Source organism: Chelonoidis abingdonii, chromosome 23 (genome assembly GCF_003597395.2).
Source record: "Chelonoidis abingdonii isolate Lonesome George chromosome 23, CheloAbing_2.0, whole genome shotgun sequence".
NCBI classification, from domain to species: domain Eukaryota; kingdom Metazoa; phylum Chordata; order Testudines; family Testudinidae; genus Chelonoidis; species Chelonoidis abingdonii.
The window spans coordinates 14,504,348-14,529,642 of NC_133791.1; the positions used below are offsets into that span (position 1 = coordinate 14,504,348).

The window sequence follows — 25,295 nt, forward strand, 5'->3', positions numbered from 1 at the left end:
GTCTGTGGATCAGCGCTGATCCCTGAGATCTTCCCGGCACCGAAACGCTGGTTTAGAGGAATACATGTGGAATGAATCTGTGGGAATCCCAGTGAACCACTAGATGGTGCATTCGAGTAACTTTTATTTCTGATACTTTTAAGGGACTGTATTTTGGATTCCATGATTTTTGATCTACAGATGAAAGCCATGCTAGGGAGTTTGAGTCTGGCATGTGGCTAAGCCATGTCTCAATTTTTTGTTAACTATCTGTGGTCCAAATGTTGGATGCTTGTTTGTTAAAATGTGCCACAGAAGCCTCCAAAAGGGCGGGACAGACAAATTCTGGAGGAGGAGGAAAGTTGTAGGAGGGCAGCAGGGCTGTTTTGTTTCACGGATTGTTTCCTTAATCTCATAGCCAAGTGTCATATGTAGTGAATTAAGTCAGACAGCCTAGGGAGATAGGACCTGGATGCTAAGGTTTGACCCAGTACAGGGCGGTGGGGCAGCATCAAAGAGCTCCTGTGGATGATGGGAAGACCAGGATAAATGAGGACATCCGGGATCAAATGGAAGCGACAGTGGGAGCAAAGGATTCTGATTTGCAGCAAGACCCTGATGGGGAGGGGCATGCGAAGCAATTTGCTCTCATTGTTCTTGAATTATGTCACATTGTCTTCCCTTTATCTTACTGCAGGAGCCTAATTCACTGTTAATTAAGAGACTGTTTTCCAGCTGCTGGAGAATGTCCCACTTCCTTGATATATTTGATAGTTGAGTCCAGCTTGCTTTCCTTCTTCTTTCTTCCTGGGGGGAATTACTGAATTGCCTGGGAGAGGCTCACTACCCTTCCAGGCTGACCTGGGCCTAGTGTGACCAGAGGTCCCAATTTTATAGGGACAGTCCCAATATTCGGGGCTTTTTCTTATACAGGCTCCTATTACCCCCCACCTCTGTCCCAATTTTTCTCACCCTTGCTATCTGGTCACCCTACCTGGGCCTGACCCAAACCCCAAGATTTTAACACCCTCACACTTTGCTTCCTGGTCCAATGAGAATTTGCAAATGGCACCTGAGTTGTCATAATGGGCTGAATGAAAACCTCAAGTCGAAGCGGAACATTCCCAGATTTTGGGGGCACTAGACACCCATCTCTGGATCCAAACGAGAATCATGGGCCCATCTTCATTTTCAGGGTGTAACTGTTGGCACTGACAGCTGTGTCCGGTAACAGTTGCTTTACAAACTCTTTGGAAAGAAGGTGGTAAAGAGAGCATTCAGTGAAAACACCAAGAAGAGACGCCGATCATTGCTTCTTGATCCTCCCTTTTTTTAAGCACTCAGGAAAGGCTGGCTTGACAGCCCTGGAGTCTGAAACCTGCTCTTCATGGAACAATTATTGGCATGCCCATTGGCAGTACCAGCTCCTCCCACAATGTCCACTTATGTACCTCCACCCTGCCATGGAGGAGTCACCCTCGAGGCACGAGAGGGAAGCAAAGTCGATCCTAGGGATCTGCCAATAGCATGGTTGTAAGCAGTTCCCAGGTTCTGCTCATGGGTCCCCCTTTGTATCTGATGCCTTTGGGCCAGGACTGGTGGCATTAAAGTCAGCTTTTCATTTTAACACAGAAAGGTTGAAGGAATGTGGGAAATGGAAGCCTGTGATGCGGTAGATTGATGAATTCAGCACCCGCTGCACGGGAGAGTAGGTCAGTCCTCAGCAAGGTGCATTCAGCCACAGGTTTCTCTGCTGTGCTACCAGCAAGGGGCCACAACCCTGTGGATACTTGTCAGGTCTGGACTAGGTGGAGAGGCCAAACTCATTTCATAAACGGCTATCAGAGAAGGATTGTCAGCCACGATTGACAGAGGCAAGCTACAAACCGGTGTCCAAGTGGCAATAGAATCCATAACTGCCTTAGCAATTCCCATTTGCAGGGTTATTGTAGCCCTGTGGGTCCCAGGATTTTAGAGACAGCAGGTCGGTGAGGTCTTATCTTTTATTGTCTCTAACACCAACAGAGGTAGGTCCAATAAAACCTATGGCCTCATCCACCTGGTCTTTCTAAGACCCCTCTTCTCACAGATGGGTTTCTTTTGTGGACTTCCCTGCTTTCCTCAAGTGCCTGAGTGCCCAAGGTGGCTGAACAGAACACATGTAAAGACATGGGGCGGGGCGCGGGGATGCTGCCTGTATGGATCCAGGACTATGGCTGCTAGCCTGGGAGGCAGTTAACAAAGCATCGTTCTGTCCCCTCAGCCAGAGAGACTCAACTCCATGACACCAGGTGACTCAGCAAACAGTCCTCAGGGGTTCATTGCCCTGCTGAGGGATACCTGGACACAGTATAGGCCCTGTGTACAGGTGAGTGACTGAGGAGGGCATGCAAGATACCAGTTACTGCCCTCACTGTCACAGACCTTGAAAGGTGAGACAGTCCAGGTGTGCTCGTGTGGCTGAGGGAGGAGGCCTGTTGTGAATCCTAGGGACACACTGTTGTCTCTGAGCAGCCTGTGTTGCCACACAGGAGGAAGCTGTTACTACACCATTGGGAGGCTGCTTTGTGTTTCAACAGCATTATCTATTTTAGACACCATTTAGAAGTGCATGTCTTCAGAGGGTGGTTCTCTTCTCCCTGAGGACCCCGAGACTCATCTCCACACTCTTTCCTGGGAACCCACGTCTTTTCCCCTAACATTTTCATGACTGTACCTCTCCACACCTTTCTTCTCTTCAGTTCTGAACCCTGGGGGTTACAAGCAAAACTGGTGTGTTCCTATCCGATGCCTTTCTTCTGCAGCTGTGCCCGCATTCCCTAGAAATGCTCTGCTCCAGGGCTGCAGCCTTTCCTAGCAGCAGAATTAAATCCGGAGAGCCCCTTAGCCTGCAGTAGAAGTGCTCTGCACATGCCAGATTGATGGCCAAGATCAGTGCCCACTGATATACAGTTCAGATGTGAGAGCACCTGCCAGCACTAGAAGGAATGATGTGTCGTTTCCCTGTAGAAACGTACCTTCTTTGAATATCTTTCCTCATGCTGTGCCATGAACGCCCATCCTGCTGCCACTACTGCTGGTGTTCTAATTGTGCCATTCGTTCCTCCCTTCTCCCTCCTGTGGCTTGGCTGGGAGGTACAGCACACAAGCAGCAACAGGGCATGGTGGAGTTTCAATGTACTGCAATGCCAGATGAGGAAAGGATGCTAGTGGACTGGGAGCCTTGTGTGGAGATGGGCTTGTCCTTTGTGTCTCGGCACATGTCCTGCAGAAAGAAACTCCTCTTAGGGAGCTTGCAGAGGAATTCAGAGAGTACTTGCCAACAGCTGCATATTATAAAGCAGGGAGGGGACTGGGTGCTCCTGCGTGACATACTAGAATGGTGCTCTCCCAGCCAGGATGAACGTAACCCACTTGTCAGTGAGTGTTATGTGTCCCCCTCAGAGCCTGATCCGCAGAGGATTCTGTTCAGCTCTAAACTAGATAGCTGGGCTCGTTAGCTCATGCTTTTAGCTTTGGACGTCCCCAGTTGAGTTCCTGGTGTCTGCAAAGATGGCAGCTGTCACACTCAAAAAGCGAGAGCCCCCTGCATGGGTAGAGCGCTTTGTAGGTGACCCTCTTTGTTCTCTCAGAGAGGCCTGCACAGGTTGCCCTGAGCACCCTCTCCTCCAGGGAAATGCAAAAGCACCTCAGTCTGAGCATTCAAAACACAGCACATCCTCCTGACTGGCAGCATACAACTGAGCATTACACAGGGGAGAATGTAGTGTCTATGGAGTCCGCTCCAGAGACTCGCCTCACGTCATGACTAAGTCACTGTGAAAACATTGCCTTGTAGCTGATAGGCAGGAGCATCCACTTAGAATCAAAGAATATCAGGGTTGGAAGGGACCTCAGCAGACCATCTAGTCTAACCCCCTGCTCAAAGCAGGGCCAATCCCCAGACAGATTTTTACCCCAGATCCCTAAATGGCTCCTCAAGGATTGAGCTCACAACCCTGCGTTTAGCAGGCTAATGCTCAAACCACTTCCCCCAAGCCCTGGCTGAGCTCACACAGAGGTGGCTCCTGTGGGGTCAGAATTTACAAACAAGGAACTGAAAAGTGCACTGCAGCTTTGGAACCAGCTTCTGCTCAGGCCATTCACTCCCTTCTGCCTCCCGGAACAAGCCATGAATGAACCTCCAGCTACGGTCAGTGGTTCAGATGAAGATGCCACTGAGAGGACATTTCACTGGACATACCCTAACCCCGTGGTTTTCAAACTAGGGCTGCTGCTTGTTCAGGGAAACAGCACGGGCCAAGGGATTTGCTGGCCGCCCTTCCAGCAGCCCCCATTGGCCTGGACCAATGAACTGCGGCCAGTGGGAGCCACAATCGGCCGAACCTGCAGACACAGCAGGTAAACAAACCAGCCCGACCCGCCAGGGGCTTTTCCTGAACAAGTGGCGGCCCAAGTTTGAGAACCACTGCCCTAATCCCTCTGGCTAACAGCCCAGGCTGGGAAACTCCTGGGAACAGTCTCTCTTTTGTAAGATTCCCGACATTGCCAGATATCAGTAGCTGTGGTCCAAGTCTTGGGAAGATTCTTAGTTCATTTGAATGGCTTCCTCCATCTCTAGTGGGAACATGAAATTTTTGGCGAGGGTTTGTAACTGCAGCTATCTTGGTCGATGCACCAGAAATTGAATTGGGGACCTCCAGACCTAAAAGCCATAAACAGCTACAGCTTGAGCTGAAAATCTCAGGTTCCCTTGCTGGGCTGTCATGGACTCATCCTCTATGGATCAGGCACAGAGAGGGGACCTGTAACTCACGTTCAGCAGTGCATCACGAGCACAGCCTATGAGAGGGGCTACGCTGCCCAGGGAATTCTTCCATCTTTCTCCTAGCCAATCAATGCCAGTATGAATAATAAAAAGAGCGACTACTTATGTGCCTCTTGTATTGATCACCCCTTCTGTAACGAAAGGCCTCTGAATAACCCAGAGTTCTCCTGCTAACTGATTTCCCCAAGTTTATTTAGCCAAGGAGAGGATTTATCGATCAAGTGACTTCAGGATTTTTTTTTTTAAAACATAGAGCCATAAAAAAGCTTTTTCTAAATTAAACTGGAGCCAGAGACACACACAGCGGGGTGAGGCTGTGGGGCTGCTGGTCAGGACTTTTTAGCATTTCAGTCTAGCTCGCAGTGAGGGGAATGTTAAAGCACTGGCTCTCAAGGTTGAATCTGATCATTTTGCTTCTTGGTTTCATGTCTGTTGCCTTGGAGTCACTATGGTAAAAAGCTGATGTTTTCTCACAGGCTTGCCTCCTAGTCCCCTTCTCTTTTTCAAAAGGATAACAAACCCCCCTAGATATGGGCTCCTTTGTCTTGGTAATGTGTGTGGGTTTTCTCCTTCCATTTTATCCTAGGTACCTCTGTCCCCCTCTCCTTTCTCAAGTTAAGGGGTTGCAGTTGAAAAGGCCGAGTCTATTATTCCATCTTTTCATTAATGGTTTGGATAATGGAGTGGATAGTTGCAGATGACACCAGTCTGGGAGGGGTTTGCAATCCCTTTGAAGGACAGGGTTAGAATTCAAAATGACTTTGAAAAAATTGGAGAATTGGTCTGAAATCAATAATATGAAATTAAATGAAGATAAGTACAAAGTACTTCACTTTGGAAGGAAAAATCAAATGGAATTACAGAACGGGGAAGAATTGGCTAAGTGACGGTACTGCTGAAAAGGATCTGAGGTTACAGTGGATCAAAAATTGAATGAGAGTCAACAATGTGATGCAGATGAGAAAAAGGCTAATACCATTGTGGGGTGTATTCACAGGAGTGTCATATGAAAGACACTGGAGGCAATTGTTCCACTATACTTGGCACTGGTGAGGCCTGAGCTAGAGCACTCTGTCCAGTTTGTGAGCACCACACTTTAGAAAAGAAGTACACAAATTGGAGAGAGTCCAAAGGGGAGCAATAAAGGTTTAGAAAACCTGACTGCTGAGGAAAGGTTAAAAACTGGGCTTGTTTAGTCTTGAGAAAAGAAGTTTGAAGTGGAGACCTGATAACACTCTTCAAATACGAGAAGGGCTGTTACAAAGAGGACAATGATCAATTGTTCTCCTTGTCCACTGAAGGTAGGACAACAAGTAATGGGCTTTGTTTGCAGCAAGTGAGATATAGGTTAGATATTAGGAAAATCTTTCTAACTATATGGATAATTAAGCTGTGGAATAAGCTTCCAGCTGAAGTCGTGTAATCCCCATCACTGGAGGTTAAGAACAGGTTGGACAAACACCTGTCAGGGATGGTCTAGGTTCACTTGGTCTTGCCTCAATGCAGGGGGCTGGACGTGATGACTTCTTGAGGTCCCTTCCATCCTATATTTTTAGTATTCTGATTCTTAAGGGGCATGGGATAGCTTGAGTTCAGCCAGTCACCCCCTTAGCTCCTACTTAAAGGAAGAATCCTATGATGGAGCTCAACTAGAGACTAGAATCCTACGCCCTCCCCTAAATCCAGCAGCCCGACTCTGGCAGTAAATATCCCCCTATACCGATCTATATTCCACAGCCACATGTTATAGGACCGAGTGGATTGTGGTGAGCATTTCTCTGCATCCTAGTAGTTGTGTATATTGTCCAGATCCTCTGCTGCAGCACAGCTGCTTTGTGTCACAGAGCTGGAGCCCTCTGATCATTAAGTCAATTTAACCAGCGTCGGGAGAGTCATCTTCCCTGCTGCTGGTGTGGCTGGAGGAAAGTGCATGATGCCAGAATCTCTCTACTTCATGTTGGTTCAGGGCTCTGTTTTCAGCTCTCTGTGTCCACTGCAGCCTGACTTAAATTAGAGCAACCCTCTGGTTGCCCTGATATGGTACTGCAAGACCAGCCCGGCACAGAGCATCACAGAGACCAAAAGAGTGCAATAAGATACCTTCACTCACTCACCCCTGAGTTGTGCCCTTTGCACTGGGCCCCATTCCAGGATCCAGCACTATGCATATGTATTTATGTAGTTGCACATGTGTGTACATGGATTCATTCTGGCTAGTGATTTCTAACATCCACATAGTGGAAAAAGAGAAACTGTCTACTCAAAAATTCGTCAGACCACTTTCTTAACAATGCAAAATTGGAGCAACGTTGCAGACATTTCCTCAGCTCAAAAGATGGCCCCCGAAGAGTCTCTCTGGCTGACCTAAATACAGACAGCTCTGCCCCATGCCTTCCAGAGCACAATTTGTTTAAGGGGGAAGTGACAGTCTCACAGCCATCATGTAGGATAACACATGGGCCAGAGGGAAGAGTGGCCCCATGGGAGGTACAGAACCCGCTGCTGAGGGGGGAGGGACTATAGAAAATGTGTAGGCAATTGTAGAGGTGGAGTTGCGCTGAGATGGAAGACAGGTGTTAGTTTCTGGAAGTCCCTGGTGGGTGCCAGTGGAAACAGATGGTTGTCCTTTTGTGTGTGATGTAGACCGATCCTATAATTGTATTGGTTGCCAATGAATAGTAATTTAATAGGATTCTAGAACCCGAATCATATTCAACAGAATTAAAACGAACAACTTCAATATCTTGTCAGAACCCAGGGTGCATGGCAAAGCTTGTCACACTGAGGGCTAAGCAAAGCCTTAGCTACTTTTAGTGACACAACCAGTAAAGACAAGAAAGCGCCAAACCACAGACACAAATAGCAGCAATATCTTTGGTATAATTCCTTACATGTGCTCATATACTCACACCCTTTCTTGGTGATCTGGTGGTAAGAGACAAGAGACCAGCCTCATCCCTGACATGCCAAATGAGTCCAATGGTCCAGACCCAAATGCCCGAAGGTTGGTGGTAGATGATGACAATGAACAGCTGAAGGGTCAATGAGGATAGCTCACCTCCCGCTTACATGGTGGCCTGGCCTATTACAGAGCCTGAGAATTATTACGAATACTCATTCAGATGCCCAGCCTCCCATGTCCATAGCTAACTTCCTCACCCTCATAATATTGGAGTGCCTTTATCCTACAGGTTAACGTATTAATGCCTTTTAGCTCATTACCATACATGTCAACTGTTGCTAAAGCAAGTTCGTGGTTAAACATCTGCCAACAATTTTATCCAAATCATCCAAGCCTAGCATCAGTTCAAAAGTTCTGCGGTTGCTTAGTCTTGTTTTGTACCAACTCCTGTCTTAAGCAAGCGATTCCCTGTTCCCCAAATCTAGGGTAACTTTGGGGCTAATTTCATAGCCGTAACAAGAAATTTTGCACCAGAGGCAAGGGCTGGCTCTAGGCTCTTCGGCGGCGGGTCGCTGAGTCCCTGTTGGAGGGAAGGACTTGCCGCCAAATTGCCACTGAAGAATGAATAAAGTGGAGGCAGCAACTCGGCAGCAGGTCCTTCCCTCTGACAGGGACTCAGGAACCCACTGCCCAATTGCCACCAAAGAAGCAGCGGGGGTAGAGCTGCCGCCAAATCACCACCGATCACGGTAGAGTGCCACCGATCCCAGCTTTGCATGCCTGAGGCAACTGCCTGAGTCGCCTCGCCCTTGTTATGGTACTGGGCTATTTTATCTAAACTGAAGGTCACGGGCCTATGCTTCACTCATGCTAACCTGCTTAAGCCAATGTCTTACAGGATATAGGTCTGTAGGTTCCTCGTGTTACTGCTAAGTAAAATAAAAGGCTGAGCTAACTGTGTGGGTTACAGTGAATTTGAGTAATTTCTTGGTGTATATCATCTTCACTCTTGCTTTTTTTTGCTTAGTGCTAAGAAGTCACCATCCACCTGCAGAATGGAATCAGCTCTTTTTATTTCCCCCTAATCTGGAGTATCATCATTACCACATGCAAGTGTCACTGAAAAAAAATCCAAAATGTTCTCACTGAATATTTCTCCCAGCCGTAGCCAGCACACATCCTGGATATACTCCGATTCTATGGGGGTGAGGGCAGTACAAACACCATCCTAGATATTGCAGCTGAAACCAGGTTCAATGTGTCACTTTCTCCTGTATATGTTTTATACCTACAATTACAGCTATTTGCATGGCTCTAGGATTGTTTGATTTATTTAACATAGCGAGCTGCATTCTGCCTCATGCAAGTCCTTTGCCTTCTGTGGGGTTTCATCGATGAAACTGAAGGCAGAAGTTTGCTCATAGATGGTGGTTTAATGGGCTAATGCTTAGCAGCTGGAATAATGCTCTTGCCTGTGGAGGTAAATTCACACCAACATGAAGGAACTAACAGGACCCCAAAATTCATAGTGAACCCCCCACATTACACCTGGCAAAACCAGGGAAACAGGTTGTTCCATACTGGGCCCATGATCCACCTGAAAGGTTCATTGTCCCCAACAAGCCCCTTGAACCTCTGGTGGCCTGATTCCCCATAGCCTACACCATATGCAGTCACTTGCACCAGTGCAAAGTGGGGGTCAAACATCATCAGGAGTGCACTCACTTTCACTGGTGTAAATGACAACACGACAAGCTGCAGGGCAATGGTGAATCCAGGTCGGAGTTTGCCACCAACTTCCCAAATGAGGCACGTTTGACCCTGTTTCAAGCTTTGTCAAAAGCATTTTGCCCAGCACTGATGAGCAGCTTGTCCGCATTGCTTCTGGGCTACCACCACTCCACCTCCAACAGCTCAGCTGAGTGGATCTCTGCTTTAATTTGCAGTGCCACATGCAGGGAAGCAGGAGATGGAGACCCTTCAAGAAATGCCTTCCCCTGTCTGCCAAGGGATGGTTTGTTGAAATCAGTTTAACTTCACTAACAGGAAACCCAAGAAGCTCCATTTAGTGTTTGTGAGCAGTAAAGGCTATGACCCTTTCAGCTGGATGCTGAGGGGAGGAAGATGAGAACACAAGGTTAACTCTAGTCAATCAGACACCAGTGTCCTGCAGTGCCTCCATGAATAATTGATTGTTCTCTTTGGGATTCACGTTGTCATGGAAACTGAAAGAGGAACCAGAATATCTAGGTATGAAGTGAAGTTTCTTTGGGTCTCTCTCTCCCTTCAGCAGCTAAGAGCTGGAGCTACCTTTGGCAGGTGCTTATAAGATCTTAATTGACTCTGAGATGAATTATCTGGCACTGAGCCTTCTGCTGTTCCTGCAGTTATTTTCTTTGATCGGTGAGTATTTCATATGCATAGCTAGCTTTAGATGGCCTTTGATGTCTAGAATTCCTACTAAGTCTTTCGATTGCTGAATGTGCATCTGTAACATAGAGACTGTTGAAGTGTGTGTGATTTGTGTAAATACGCTTCCTGTCAAATTACACTGCCTTGAGTGCCTATTACAGTTTACATCTCTTCATATCCAGAAATGTACCCACTCTAAGATGTCCCATATTTTGTTCCCAGGTTTCATTTTTATCTGATTCACATTCAACATTCTTCATAGGTTTTTTGTTTGTTCTGTTTTGTTTTACAGAACTAATAACGTCATTTGCTTAAATCATCAGATTGATAGAAAACCTTGAAATTTACTTTTGTGTATTATCTTCTATCTAGATAGATACACCAAGGGTCAATTAGATCCAGTGGTGGACCAACATTTCAGGTGAAACTGGCCCACTGTCAACATTTCGTAATATTTGCATCATGACAAGTTCATTAAGTCTCCAGAGAAACAAGAAATTGGACTGTGAGATTCCAGCAAGAATCATTTGCAGATATTGAGAGGAGAATGAGGTCTAGTCATCATAGCAGCGGACTGGATGTCAGGACTCCTAGATTTTATTCCTAACTCTGCCATAGAAATACCATTTGTCCTCACACAGTTCACTCAACCTCTCAGCCTAACCCTCTATAGAAGAGGGATAATATTTTCAAGGGCATTATGAGGCGAAATTGATTATTGTAATATGGTTGGAGATTCTCTGAAAGGAGTTGTACAAAGGAGGAAACATGCCTAAAGTGTTTATCATTCAGTATCTGTTTAGTAAAACTATTAGCAAGGAAAGTTTGCTTCCTAAATTATACCACAATTGAGCAAAATTGTTCTAGACAAAGAGGCCACCTACAGGGAGACCTTTTGGAAGAAGGGTGTAATTTGACAGGAAGAGTATTTACACAAATCAAACTCTTCAACAGTTTCTGGAAATAATGCCACGAAAGCACTTACATTCCTATCAGCTGCCCTGAAAACGGATTGCACCACCGGAAGAAACACAGGGCAATGCCTCAGCTCAGGTGATTCTTGGGAGGAATTTTGATATGTTAGGAAAGGGCCAAAACCTGAAGCTTTTCCTGAGTCCTTAACCAGGACAAACTCTTATGGACTTAGAAGGAAATTTCCAGAGTAAGGAATAAGAGCCTGATCTCGGCATGAGCTGATGGCTTCTGAGAGCCCTCAGCTCCCATTGACTTTACTGGGAGTTGTGGGCACTTGGCACTTCCCAGAAGCACTCAGCACTTTGCAGTAAGAAGCCCTGAGTGTAAACCAAATAGAGACCTCAGAATCTTGCCCTGGAGCACCCATAATAATAGGTTCTTCTCACAGCTCCCTAACTGCTTTCTTATACAGGGGACCAGCTCGCATCTGAAATCAAAGGAGGCTTCAAATAATTATTCTATTGTTGTTATGTAGCTAAGCGTTGGTGTTCTTTGACAAGGGGCCAAGTAAAAGTGAATCAGGATGCTGTTACCTCTTTGGAAAGGTTAGGTAAATTAGTCATTAAACAGCAGATTCTTCACACCACCTTCTGGGCCAGTGTTTCCTGGTGTCCCAGGTTAGATCAGAGCTTCTTCAGCCTGTGCCCCAGCCACCAGGGCCCAGAAGCTACACTCGCCAATAAAGTGTACCAGCTTCTTTGGTGGGCAGTCATTTCTCAGTACGTCACTCTGGTAGACACTGCATTGAGCGGACCAAGCACTGTGATTTGTTCCTCCATCACTTTCATGGGGCAGGCACTACATTGACCTACCAGAGCACCTTGGCTTTGATGGGGTCACCTTTTAACATCCAGTCTGTGTTGGTACCATTGTGTCTACAGAGATCTCTAGTGTCATTGCTTGTTATTGTCCATCCTTATCAAAAAAGTCACAACTGCAGTGATGCAACTGAGTCTCCTGGCCTTGACAGTGTCTCCATCACTTAGATTCATCTGTAGGTCACCGATGCTCTAGCAGAGCTTGATGGCTATTGGACAATCGCTAACCCAGTTAAGATCATGTGCCGGTAACTCTGACAACACAGCACCCTGTTTAGTGATGTAAAAGCCAGTACAGTTTATGTTGGGGTAGTGACAAATTATTATGAATTGTTGTGATTGATATGAATGACTGTGGTAAGCATGAAGCTGGTATGGCTTGGGATGTCTGAACTGGTGAGAGGATTCTGGGAGCAGGATTCTCTTAGCATCAGACAGTTGGTATGGAAATTTACTGAGAGGGCTGAAATTGCACTTGAATGGCTAAATTGAGGCTCCACCTGTGCGTGTATCTCAACATGAGACTTTGGGCAAGTCTACTCTATGGCAGGGATCGACGCTCTGAGAGTGATCCACCAGCAGTCGATTTAGCAGTTCTAGTAAAGGCCCACCAAATCGACTGCAGATCGCTCTCCAGTTGATCCCTGTTCTCTACCCCCAACAAGAAGAGTAAGGTAAGTCAATGGGAGATTTTCTTCCGTCGACCCCCCGTGGTGTAGACCCCCTGGTAACTCGACCTAAGGTACGCCAACTCCATCTACGTTATTCACACAGCTGGAGTTGCATAGCGTAGGTCGACTTACCGTGGTCGTGTAAACATAGCCTTTGAAACATGTCAGCTGATTGACCAGCTCACAAAGTAAAGAAAACCCAAAAACATGCCATCGGTGAGCTTGGTACGGGTTGACCTAGGTCAAAATAACCCCTTTTGGAGGACACTGCACCAGGAGCTCAAGTGAGTGATTGATGAGGGGGTAAGCGTTGATTGAGCTTTGGTCTTTGCCGGTTTTGTAGCCCCCTTCTATAATATTAATTAGAGAAAACCAGTAATAAAAAACTCATAGGGCATATTTTTGGGACATGTGACTCCTTTGAGAAGAAAAGATATGAATGTTAAGCAAAGTAAATTAGTTAGTTAATTCCCCAATTAACATCTGAAGAGGTCCATGACGCTGTAAGACAGGAGGCCTTGGGGTAACCAAGACCCTGCTTTGAGGGACATTTGACAGACCAAGTACCTGAGAGAGGAGAAGAAAAGAAGTCTAGGTCTAGCTATACCCGGTTTGTTTGCCAAGCAGGATACTGTATAAGGCCAATACAGTTACTGAGGGTTTATACCTGGGGAACTGAGGCTTGTGAGGAAGATGTGTATTACATAACCTTCCTGCTTGTGTGATTCCTTCTCAAATAAATGATTGTGCATTAACTATACTTTTCCTGAATTTCCACTACTACTGGTAACAATCTGCCCAGCTGTGGGCCATTAAAGATCTGTTTCAATAGTTTATGGGTGCTCTGTATACACAGCAGGTCAAAGCACTTACATCATCTTAAAAGAAATCTGCCATAACGGCTGCTAATTAGAGGAACAGAGCAGACGTGTTACAAGAAACCTTGCTCTGTGCCATGAAACTCAGCATCTAACAAGATTCAAATAAACCATTTAGCTTGGAGGTGACTAGATTAGTGCTCTGGCATTCTCCTTTTGGCTTGTTATATACCCTACATATCTCGTCAGCTTTGTAACCAAGTGTACCTATTGGGTTTCTGGGAATTGGGTGAGCGGAAGCCCACCCACTGCTAACGGATCCCCCTCTCCAGCCTAAGGGGAGGATCTACAGGATCTCAGAACTCAATTCCATTTGTTTGCTCAAGATCAGACCTGGGTTTGACAGACTTATCCCAGAGCCTGTTTGCTCACCACACAACCGGTTAACAACCCCTGGCTGAGAGCGAGGCCCAGGACTGGAAGAACCAGGGTAGTCCCAGGCCATAATGGATGTGCATTAGTAGAGCTGTGCTGGAGACTGGGATAACGGGTCAGATCAGAGCTGGGACGCCAGGTGGGATAGATGCCTGGGGCCTGCCGGCACTAAGCCTCAAGCAGGTTAGTGCAATTAGCCCCTCACTCTGGTGAGTGTTAAACTGGATTCAGATTGATTAAAATTCCAATTAAAAACCAAGTAAGTTGTATATTTATCATCACTCTGTCGCCTCTGGAGAAATCAAGGCCGGTAACTGCATGAATAACAGATGGACTCTCGTCTTGCTAATGTCAGTGAAAGGATGATAATAGAGTAGTAAATCAATTAGAATCCCTCTTGAGGGATTTATCCATCCCCTTGGCACTGATGTCTAACTCCTACTGATGCTAATGGCAGCGATATGAGCCTATAGGGAGGGAGTTGGCACCTTGTCTGTGATTTAAAGTGCCTCTTTGGTGTGTAGCGGTTGCTATAGTCCCATTTATCTCCCCCTGCACAGCCCTAGCAAGGCCTGAGCTGTCACAGCAACTCCTGGTGTCATGATTAAAATTCAAAGGTTCTGGAAAGTAATTTGGTTTCAAAGCTCCTATTCGCTCAAAATAAGGCCTGGCCAGCAGCCTACATCGAATGACACTTGGATCTGTCCAGCTGCATGCAGTGATACTGGGGTCTGTGCAGATGCAAAGTGCCCCAGTGTCTTTGAGGTGAGAGGTAGCCACAGTTCAAGCATGACACAGTAGCTAGGTTTGCCAGTTGTCTCCTGACAGCTTTGCCTTTGCTCTGCAGATGGCCAGAACAGCCTCCAGCGCATCATCGGGGGTTACATAGTGGCGCCACATTCCTCCAAGTACCTGGTGTCCTTGAAGAGGAAGACAGGCTTCCATTTCTGTGGTGGGTCGCTGGTCAGCCGAAGCTGGGTCCTGACAGCTGCTCACTGCAAAACTGAGTAAGGAATGCAGGGAGATTCAGGGGACTTTCAGAGCGCACAGTCAGACGTCTGGGAATCAGACAAGAGGCCAGCCTCCCCTCACAGCAGAGTACAGAGGTTTGCTAGAACATAGGGTCCTGGACTCCCATCAAACAGCACAGCTCCATAGAGTCCGGTACATGGTTACACACACGCTTCCAGCTCAGTTTTCAAACTTGGGTGTCTACGTTCCCATTTTGGTATCTATACAGGGATTTTGGTGCCTAATTTTACATATTCAGGTTGAAAGCTGGGCCCTTGATCTGGTACGTATCTATGCACAGGCCCCACCGGTTCATACACCTAGAGCTCCTACATCCACAGACTGGTGAGCTGTAACCAGGGATGACTTTTCAAAGGCAGTAAGGTTTGGTTTATATAAGGACCCAACAGTCTGGCTTCTTCTCTTAACTATCCGAGCCTCTTGGATCTGACCAACGAGGGCCAGAAACTTTTCCAGCCTGTCTCACTAGGGTCCCAATTCAGCACGGTGTTTTGAACATATGCTTAAGTTCTATTAAGGTCAATCCCCAGCTCAGCTCCAGACTGCCCATGTGACCTTGAGACATTGCCAATCTTCCTTGTGTCTCAGGGCCCCATTAAATCTTAAACACATGCTTAAAGTTAAGCATGTGCTGTGCTGAATAGCTGAATTGGGGCCCTAGAATTGCCAGGATTTCCTGGTTGTGTTTCAGATGTAATGTCAGAAAGATCAGCCTTCTTGGGGGGCGCAGGAGGGCATTTGGCATTTCTCCCTGGGGGGGGGTCATCACAATAGCAGCAGCAAGGGTGTGAAAAGAGTAGCAACAAAAGGCAGCTCACCAGAATTTTTCCCATCTCATTGCTGGTGCAGCCAAAGTTTGGGGCACAATTTCTGTCAGTTTTTCTTTTAGCCCAACCAGTTTGCCCATTCCTAGTCACCGACATTTCATAATATTGATGCTTTGGACAAGCTCATTATCCTCTCTCTGGAGAAACCCTGGACCGTGGAATTCTGACACAGAGGTTGGGAAGGAGGATTCTTTAGTGATCAGAGCAAAGGCCTGGCTTCTCAGCTCTCCCACTGAATCACTGTCATTACGTCTCTCCCTTCATTTCTTGGTTTACTCATCTGCAAAATGGAAATGATGCTATTTCTTACCCGCCTCACCGCAGTGCTGCCCGCCCCCACAGCCACGTGTACCTCCAAGCAGTCGTACATCCAGATCTACGCACTAGGCAAATGCACACGTCCCTCCATCACTTCAGTGTTGACTCCACGTGAATTCAAACACCGGTGCACAGGATCTCACATGAGAAGTGCTGTGAGTGCTACAAGCCTTGTGAAAGGTTTTGAGTCCTTTGAGTGACTGCATTTTTAAGTCAGACCTGGACAGAGCCATTTTCCCCCAGCAATGATGCACCGGTGACCAGGGCCTCTGCTGTCTCCCAACAGAATTAACCAGATGATGATTGTAGCTGGGGAATATTCTCTCTCCACTTTTGAAGGCACAGAGCAGATCTTCCGGCCCTCTCGTATGGTGGTTCACCCGGACTACAGCTCCGCTTCCAAAAATGCAGACATCATGCTGATTAAGGTAACAAGCTTTCGCCAGGCCATGAAAGGGAGGACAGCTGTTGGAGAGGGAGGGGGTCACTACGGATTGTTTTGGCTGTTCACAGCAGAGTACATGTGCACCGCTGAGCATACATGAAGCATTTGGTAGGGGAAATAAAGGCAGGGCTGGAGCAATGTGCAGGAGGTCAAGGTGGAGAGGAACAAACCACCAATGACCTCTAATAACAAATACCGAGCTCTTATCTGCATCCTGTACCTGTAGATCTCACAGCACTTTACACAAGGAGAGAGGAATCATCATGCCCTTTTTACAGATGGGGAAACTGAGGCACAGAGCGATATGACTCACTCAAGGTCACTTAGCAGGCCAGTGGCAGAGCCAGGAGGAGAAGCCAAATTGAGGTACAAGTTCTGTCGCCCCAGCTACACTGCTTCTGATATAAACGTAGGGTCTTATCGTGGGAGGTGCAGAGCACCCTCATCTCCCTTCTCTCACACCCGGAAAGAGATAAAACAAACTAACCAATCCCTGCCAAGTGTCCTCCCCAGAAAGGACATTGTTGACAACGTTACTAGCAATTGGAAATAGAAGATTGGAGTGGAATGGCCTACCCAGCCCTACCTATCCCATTGCTACTGCCGACACTGTCCTGCTCCAGTGTAGAGATCCCAGAGGCCTAGCTGCACTGCCCCTACTCCCCATGAATATTGTCTTACTGCTCCTTGACACAACTAAGGCTACTACTCCCAGTGAGGGAGGTGGGCCCTGAGTTCTGAAAGAAATGCATTGTATGATTAACGAGGCTAGTAACTAGTAATCAGGACACACATGCCTGCTCTTCCCATCTCCCCCAACAGTGGGGCTCTAGCAGCATCTACCTGCAAACCAGCTGGGGAGGGGACATTTTGTCACAGGAGGGCTGTGCACTCTTCTCTCCGATTGTTGCTTTCTGATGCTTTTCTACCCCAGAAGTCAGTATGCCCTGGGGAGAATGCACAGGACTGGGACTCAGAAGAACTCTGGGCTCTGTTCCTGGCTCTGCTGCATGCCCTTGGGCAAGTCACTTCCCTGCTCTGTGCCTCAGTTTCCCCATCTATAAAGTGATACTTACCTCCTATGTAAGTGCTAGGTATTATTATTAGTTACTGATCATTGTACATTTCAGGTCTCACAGGGTCTTTTTCACTCTGTGGGTCTATTTACCTTAGTGAAGTGTACCAACCTCTAGGCACTGAATAGTATCTAGGCTGGAGATACACTTCCTGAGTCCCTGTCATTGTCAGTTCCCCACCATTCCTTGGTAAGGAATTGAGCAGGCTGAGCAGAAAAGCAGCCCGAAAGGATATGGAGTGCCGTATACACAGAATCAGGGCCAACCTGCCCTCCGATCTCTGCAAAAAACAATCTAAAAGGATTCTGCTCAGTAGCCTCATGGGTGAAAGCCAGTTTAGCCCCAAAGCCTTCCTGCTTGTGCCTCAGGTTTAAATGGCGATGGATTTTAATGCAAACACATTTTAGCCATTGGAGCAGAATATAATCATGCCCCCTTCTAGTTCTGTACATCTACACCCTGGCTGCCTGTGCAGAAGCATTCATGTGAGTGGGTGAATGGGCACGCGTCACTTTGCATATACACATCCTGTGTGAGCTTTTTCACTTGTGTTTTGGTTTTGGAACCAGGTCGTTATAAGCTCACTAAGCATTCATGGGACAATGAGGTTCAGCGTTTGCTCAGGAGAGAGAGTTGGAGCGGCGTTAATGAATCATTTAAAGGCAGGGACAAAATGACTGAATACACTGCGACAGATGTTGTATTATAAAACCCAAGAGCTGACGAATGTAAATCAGTTCATAGGGTGACGGGCAAAAAAGAGCTCAAAGACGTGAGGGAATTCAAGCCCAGCCACTGAAAGAAATCCCACCAAATCCCCCTGCAGAGCACAAGCTGCAAATTCATTAGATCTAGTCTTCTAGGCAAATGCTAGGTGCTTGCAGAACGGTTTCTCCAGAGATCTTTTCCCAGGCAGCAATCCCTTGCTGAAAGAGCATTTGCTGTTCAAAATATTCTGTAAGCCAAAGGAGTCTATTACCTGACATAACAGGGACTCATTAAGTCCCTTTACTAATCCAACAGCTTCAAAAGGAAGCAGTGAAAAGTCCAAGCCAGGAGAGGAAACCGAACGAGGAGCTAAATGAAATTCCCAGGGAGGATTGCCTTTAACGAGTTAACGTTTCAGGCTAAGCTGGTATCGTTTTCATACATTCATACATTCATACATTCATACATTCAACTAGGTTTGCAAAGTGCATTGTGTATTAATAAGAATGGACTCAAGTTTAAATAATCATTAAAGTGATGCAGTCTAAGGCCCCAGGCACCGAGTCTGCTAGACTGCCCCCCCCCACCCCGAGGGAATGTATAGTGCAGAGCTGGAGGGCATAGGGTGAAAAATCGGGATGGGACTAGGGGGATAATAGGAGCCTATATAAGAAAAAGACCCCAAACTCAAGACATCTGGTCACCCTAGGAGGGGGCTTCTATTGATTGAAGCGGCAGCAGCTCAGAGGCTGCTAGGACATAGTGATGCCGTTCAGTTCTCACCTAAGGGCCCCTGGTAGCTTGGCACTTATTTCCCTAAAATTAAATATTTCCAAAGCCCTAGTATGAACCATTCAGAGAGACTGAAAACCTAGATTGCAGACTCCTGCCGTGAGCAACGGGGGAGTGTGTGCAAATGAACATAGCCCTTCGCTTGTGCTCTCGGTGCATGGCCCGGCTGCAAGCAGTGCATGTGCACATACACACACACACATTGGTAAATCAGACTCACAGCACTGGAAACTATAGTGTCATCACAATACGATAGCAAATGGTACTGTGGTCTGCTCCTATAGTGCTCAAAGAGATCGCACGGGGTGGATGACTTGATATAGACCAAAGAAGAATTGACTCTGAAAAGGATTTAGGGGTCATAGTGGACACGCAACTCAACATGAGCTCCCTGTGTGATGCTGTGACAAAAAGGGCCGATGCCATCCTTGGATGCATAACCCCGGGAGTACTGAGTAGGAGGAGGGAGGGAAACTGACATTTGTACATGACATTACTGAGAGCAATCCTGGAATACAGCATCCAGTTCCGGTGTCCATGTTTCAAAAAAGGATGTTGAAAAATTGGAGAGGGTGGAGTAAGAGAATCACAATAATGATTTGAGGGCTGGAAAAAAAAATGCCTTCCCATGGGAGACTTAAAGGGATTGGTCTGTTTTGTGTATCAGAATTTGAGAGACGGCTTGGATACAGTATACAAATATCTTCCTGGGGAGAAAATACCAGTATTAAAATGATCTTTAATCCAGCAGAGAGAGTCATAAAAAGAACCAGTGGCCAGAAGCTGAAGCCAGACAGATTCAAATTAGAACAAAGGCCCACATTTTTCACACCAGGGAGGATTAATCCTTGGAACAAACTGCTAAGAGATGTAATGGATTCTCCATCCATCTTTTAATGGCTTCAGAGCCCAGCTGGCTGCCTTTCTGGAAGATTCTTTAGCCAAACACAAGTTACTGGGCTCAATACAGGGGTAACTGGGTGAAACTGAAAGGCCTGGGATATACAAGAGATCACAACAAACGTTCTAATTGTTCCTTGTGGCCTTAAACTCTATAAATCTATGACCTCCACCTTCACCCAGAACTCAAACCAAACTCAAACTGAACCTTTCTGAGGGTTTGAAAATGTTTAGTTCAGTTGTCTTCCCTGTGCAGCTCTGTTTTGCTAACAGAAAGGGCCTGAACAAGCCAACAGATCCTCCCTTAAAGTTGAGAAGTGGAGAATACCATTTTTACAGCTGTTGCACAGCACCTTTATGGGAAGCCTATAGATTTACTAGAGATGAAACCGAGAGGGTCCTGTAGAATTATAATAAATAGGTTCCTATAGAACTTAATCCTAAAACCAAGATAATTTAATAGAGAATGAGATCCTTTCTATAGGTATTTTGACCCATCCTATAGAATTCTATAGCCAGAATATAATTCTCTTCTAGATTCTATAGGAGGATTCAAAGAATCTTATAGAAAAGTTCTCATTGTCTTTTACATTCTATAGGACTTTCCATAAGAGTGAAGTCTTAGACCAAAACAGTGGCTCCAAACACCCCATGGCTTTGAGGAAAAGATTGGAAACTGAATCCAGATCCAAGTTTTGCAGCCAGGTCCCATTTCCACGATGGGCCAAACCAAAACCCTGGATCTGGATTGCATTTTGCAGCTGATGCTGTCTGGCTGGTTCAGAGAAGCATCCCAAACATGAGTGGAACCCAAGCTGTGAATTGCATGAGGTTCACCTGTCACCGTACGCACAGCCCTAGGCCCATGATTACCTGTTCCTGCCTCTCTGCTTCTTTACCGTCAGTAATGAGTCTCCCCTTGGTGTCTCCAAACAGCTGAACAGGCCGCTGGTGCATAACGCTTTTGTTTCTGTTGTGCCACTTCCCCAGCAAGGAGCGGTCATGAGGGAGTGCCGCTTCTGCCAAGTCTCTGGCTGGGGTTACACCACTCCCATGGGCGGGGCGACTTCAGACACCCTACGCAGCGTGCGTCTGCCTATCATCTCCTCTGGGAAGTGTAACAGCACGGCCTCCTATGCGGGATACATCACCAAGAACATGATCTGTGCCGGGTTCAACACAGGGGGCAAAGATGCCTGCCAGGTACAGCCACCCTCCTTAATTCTGCAGAGGAAGCTGCAAGTTCAAACCTCTCCTATGGGGATAGCGTGTCCCGCTAGTGCGCCAGCTATGCCCAAGCTGCAGAGAACCATGCTGAACTGCTAGGCACTCAGTAGCAGAGGGGTTTTTAGACTCTCTGGGTCCCTTTAAAAATAATCCATCTGTTAAAAAGCATCTCCTGCTTCCTCCACATCTGACAGGAAATTAGTACTTTTCTAGACAAACTTGGAAGACACAAGCCAATAGTGACAAATGAGTTTGGGGGCTCTCAAATGTTAGGTGCCCAGTACACGTTTAAAAGAACTGGGTTTCCTGAGGATGTTCATTCTGGGAGAAAAATCAGGCTCTTTTCATGGTGTACCCAAAATCACCAGTCCCTTTTGAAAATCTTGACCACCATTACTGCAGCCAGTGGACAGCGTCATGGGAGGGAATCTGGGGAAAAGTATTTGCATAGAGACACAGAAGTCAACTGTCCTCCGCACTGCCTTGTTCTCATGTTCCCATAGAGTTAAAGTCTTGATCACACACCTCCTAACTGGAGATGACTCACGCTCGGAACTGAAGCACAGAGGGTGGGTGGAGAAGGCGGATCTATTTTTATAGCGAGAAGAACAAAATGGCAAGCTAGAAATGAGCTAGCTTTTTTCAAATTCTTCCTGGGTAAGACAATAGCAAGGAAGTACAATGGGGCAGAAGGCGTCCCTTCCAAAATACATTACAGCTGTTGCCTCTGTTTTAATCATTTGTCTGGCAGGACCTAGTCATCATGTCGCCAGTGCGGCGTGATGTCATGTTCTTGTGTTGTGATGCCAGGTCATTGCATGATGCATGATGCTAGGAAGGCACAATGGTGCAGATTGTGCCCAAGGGCTGGATTAAATTTCTCTGGGATTCTGGCATTGTCTCTGAGATAGCAGGACAGTCCCAATTTTGATGGGAAAAGGTCAGGTGCAATTTCCATTGAACGGGGCTGTCAGGACTGGGTGGGAAATGCGTTAAGTTAAATTCATGAGGCCAAATTCTTTCCTGGTGTAAAGAGGTAAAACTCTGATGTCAATGGCATAAAGCCCATTTACACTAGCAGAGAATCCATCTCTGAATTCCCTCCAGGCTGCCCAAGTCCTTCTGAGACTCAAGCACAGAAATATATGGAATGTAATCTAGGAGCCTGATTCCTAATTACCATGTACCTTTCACCAGTGCAAAGAGGCTGTTACTGTTCTGACTCGGTAGCATTTTATGCATGTTTTGCACTAGTGAAATGCCTACTTATAGTTTAGGCCTATGGAGAATCTGCCCCAGAGCGGTCTTGGTCCTCCCGTTCCTAGAGAGGAAAGGTGTTTATTACTATGATGGAAAGGTCACCCCCAAACCATTTGAGAAAACTGCAACCTTTATTGTGTCTGCTTCTTTTCTAGGGGGACTCTGGTGGGCCACTGGTGTGCGAGGGGCGAGTGTTCGGGATTGTGTCCTGGGGGAACAGCTGTGCTAGTCCCAGGTACCCAGGTGTTTACACGGCAGTAGCCAACTTTCAGAAATGGATTTACAAAACCATCTTTAGGCGTGAATAGCGGCCGCTCTGCGTCCCCTCAACGTGCACCTTCCCAGCTTTGAGCAAATAAACTTGTGATGAAAAAGAAACAGAAGCGCCTTCAAATGTAGCCCTCGTGGGACCTTCTGAAAGTCGCCCGGGGGAGAAGGGAGGTGGTGTTTTGTAAAAAGCACTCTACTGCAAAGAGTATATATGCTTCTCAAATTCTGCGTCAGGTACACTGATTTCTGCCTTTAATGGAAATAGAACAACTCCACAGGTTTAGGACTGTGAAAACATGCAGGGGCTGAAAGTTACTTAAAAACCAGAAGGGATTGCAGGCAAAGGATTAATAGAACCAATTTTAACTTCATTAAGAGCCACCAGAGAGGTGGCAAGAAAAAGAAACACAATGTGCAGTAAAAACCACTGAATAGATCAAACATGCAGGAGTAGGGGAAGAATCCATCTCTGAGCACAAAATGTTCCTGGTATCAAAATAAGCTCAAAGTCACTTCCCTTTTAAATATTAGCTGAGTGATTTGCTGTCTTCACCAGCTGGCTATGCCCAGAACTTGGCCATGATTAATTACTAGTGTATTCTCTCCTCTGTAGGGTGGCATTATGAAGACCTGGCTCAAGTAATGAATGACTAAAGCTGCTGCAGGGAGGGTTTTTCCTTTGAACCTTTGTGTCAGAACATCACCATGGGCCTGGTCTAAAGCCCGTTGAAGTCAAAGGGAGTCTTTCAATGGGCTTTCAAACAGAGCCTAGAAGACTCCAGCTCAGACAGGTCTGCAGCCACCACAAACACACACCAACCATCCTTGTTATTTATTCTCTGAGGGAGTCAGTAGGACCAGTTCTCCCCTTTGCCCCACCAGGACTTTAGGTTGCGGAATACACCTCAGGAGACTGATCTGATTAAAGATTTTCACCAAGGGCATGAATCTGCAGGGCAGACACCCCACTGAGCCAGACTGTGCCCCCTAGACACACCTCACAATGAGTCAATGAGGCCTATGCAGGTGGAAACGGGAACAGAACCTGGCCCAGAACACACTGGGACAAATGCAGACTTAGGGTAGATCTGCACTGCACAAGTAATCCAGGATCTTACCTAGGTGTTGGTCCAAACCCCTCTATTGTCCACACAGAAAATCCCTTGACCTGTTTGGAGGTTCTTTCAACCCAGGCTCACTGACCCAATTGAGGGTGAAGGAGAGGGTCAGAACCTGGACCTCGCTTCCTGTCGGGCTGGAACCTCCCACTTTGCAGCAAGGATTGGGGTGGCCACTGATGCATCCCCTGAATAGTGGACATTCTGGTACTTTGGGAACAGCACCAGCCCGCCACCTCCTACATGACCCCAACAGCCTGACCTCACACAGGCGGTGCATGCGAAATCACGCCAGTAGGGGCAGAGAGGCGCACTCTTCAAAATGGCATCTTCCAGTTTTGTCTGAGTACCGATAGAGACAAATCATAGAAAAACAAGACTATCCGGCTTAAAATTGAATGAATGGCCTGTCTAGTAAGGATGCAGGCCAAACCTGATGGCCCTCCACTGCCTTCCCACAGATCCCCCCAAAGGGCAGATGAGATTTCCTGTAATTGATAGGGAAAGAATCCTCAAGCATCTCAACAGAAAGAACCATGGGATATCCCTCAGACACCCGCAGAAGTGCAGACACACTAACACTGAGAAGGTTTTGCAGTGGGCGACACTCACATCTGGGCTAGGCTAACCCAGGTGCTCGGACCCAGGTGCCAGTCGGCTGGGCTAACTCTGCAGTGAAGACATATCCTCTTTGTAAATCAAGGGGAGTTCCATGCAAGTCAGTGGGGAGAGGAAATCCAAAGCTTCTCCTCTTAAAAGCTTGAAGGCCAATTTTTTTCCTTTAACGCTACCCTTTGACTGCATGGAGGGTACATCAAGAATGCCACCTGCCTTGCTTCGCTGCACTGCACCCACTGAACTGTGCTACGAGTTTGGAGGATGCAGCAGAAGTCTTGGTCAATCACATGCAAGTGAATGTGGAGGGCTAATGCTCGGCACTGCATGTGCCAATACATACTTTTTGGTCACTAGCTTTGACACTGTGTGTGCGCCATGGTGAGGAACAAGCAGAACCAGGTGGGGTTCCATCACATGGGCTCTGACAAATGGGCTATTCTTTCCTCCTCAGGACACAAGTGTGGAGCAGCTGGAGCTCAGGGCTTGAAAAGGAAAAAAGGATCAGCCAAACTTCAGGCAGGACAGGTGGGAACATGGGATGTAGAGAGAGGGACCAGTGCATTTCAGGGGCAGCCTACCACCTCCAGTGATGGCAGGGAACCTGGAGCTGCTATGGTAGGGCACATGACCTAGTGGTTAGAGCAATATCTTCAGCAGAGTTACATCCAGTGACATATTTAGCCTAGCGCAGTGTTTCCCAAACTTGGGACGCCAATTGTGTAGGGAAAGCCCCTGGCGGGTCGGGCCAGTTTGTTTACCTGCCGCGTCCACAGGTCCGGACCATCGCGGCTCCCACTGGCTGCAGTTCACTGCTCCAGGCCAATGGGAGCTGCTGGAAATAGCGACCAGTACATCCCTCAGCCCAC

At 47.0% G+C, this 25,295-nt stretch overlaps 1 protein-coding gene across 1 annotated transcript; it reads left to right on the plus strand.

The window, feature by feature from the left end:
• Positions 1-10,021: 10,021 nt before the first annotated feature.
• On the plus strand, positions 10,022-22,762 carry LOC116824358 (trypsin-3-like). Its single transcript, XM_075060235.1, has 5 exons — positions 10,022-10,112; positions 14,686-14,845; positions 16,302-16,443; positions 20,873-21,139; positions 22,579-22,762. Exons 1-5 carry the CDS (start codon positions 10,058-10,060, stop codon positions 22,729-22,731), a joined length of 777 nt encoding a protein of 258 aa, XP_074916336.1. The 5' UTR covers positions 10,022-10,057; the 3' UTR covers positions 22,732-22,762.
• Positions 22,763-25,295: the final 2,533 nt, after the last annotated feature.

Bases quoted from the DNA above. Each gene is read 5' to 3' on its own strand.
- LOC116824358 (XM_075060235.1), top strand. From the start codon at position 10,058: ATGAATTATCTGGCACTGAGCCTTCTGCTGTTCCTGCAGTTATTTTCT. The intron at 14,846-16,301 runs GTAAGGAATGCA...GTCTCCCAACAG, and splicing joins GCTGCTCACTGCAAAACTGA to AATTAACCAGATGATGATTG. The intron at 16,444-20,872 runs GTAACAAGCTTT...GTCTCCAAACAG, and splicing joins CAGACATCATGCTGATTAAG to CTGAACAGGCCGCTGGTGCA.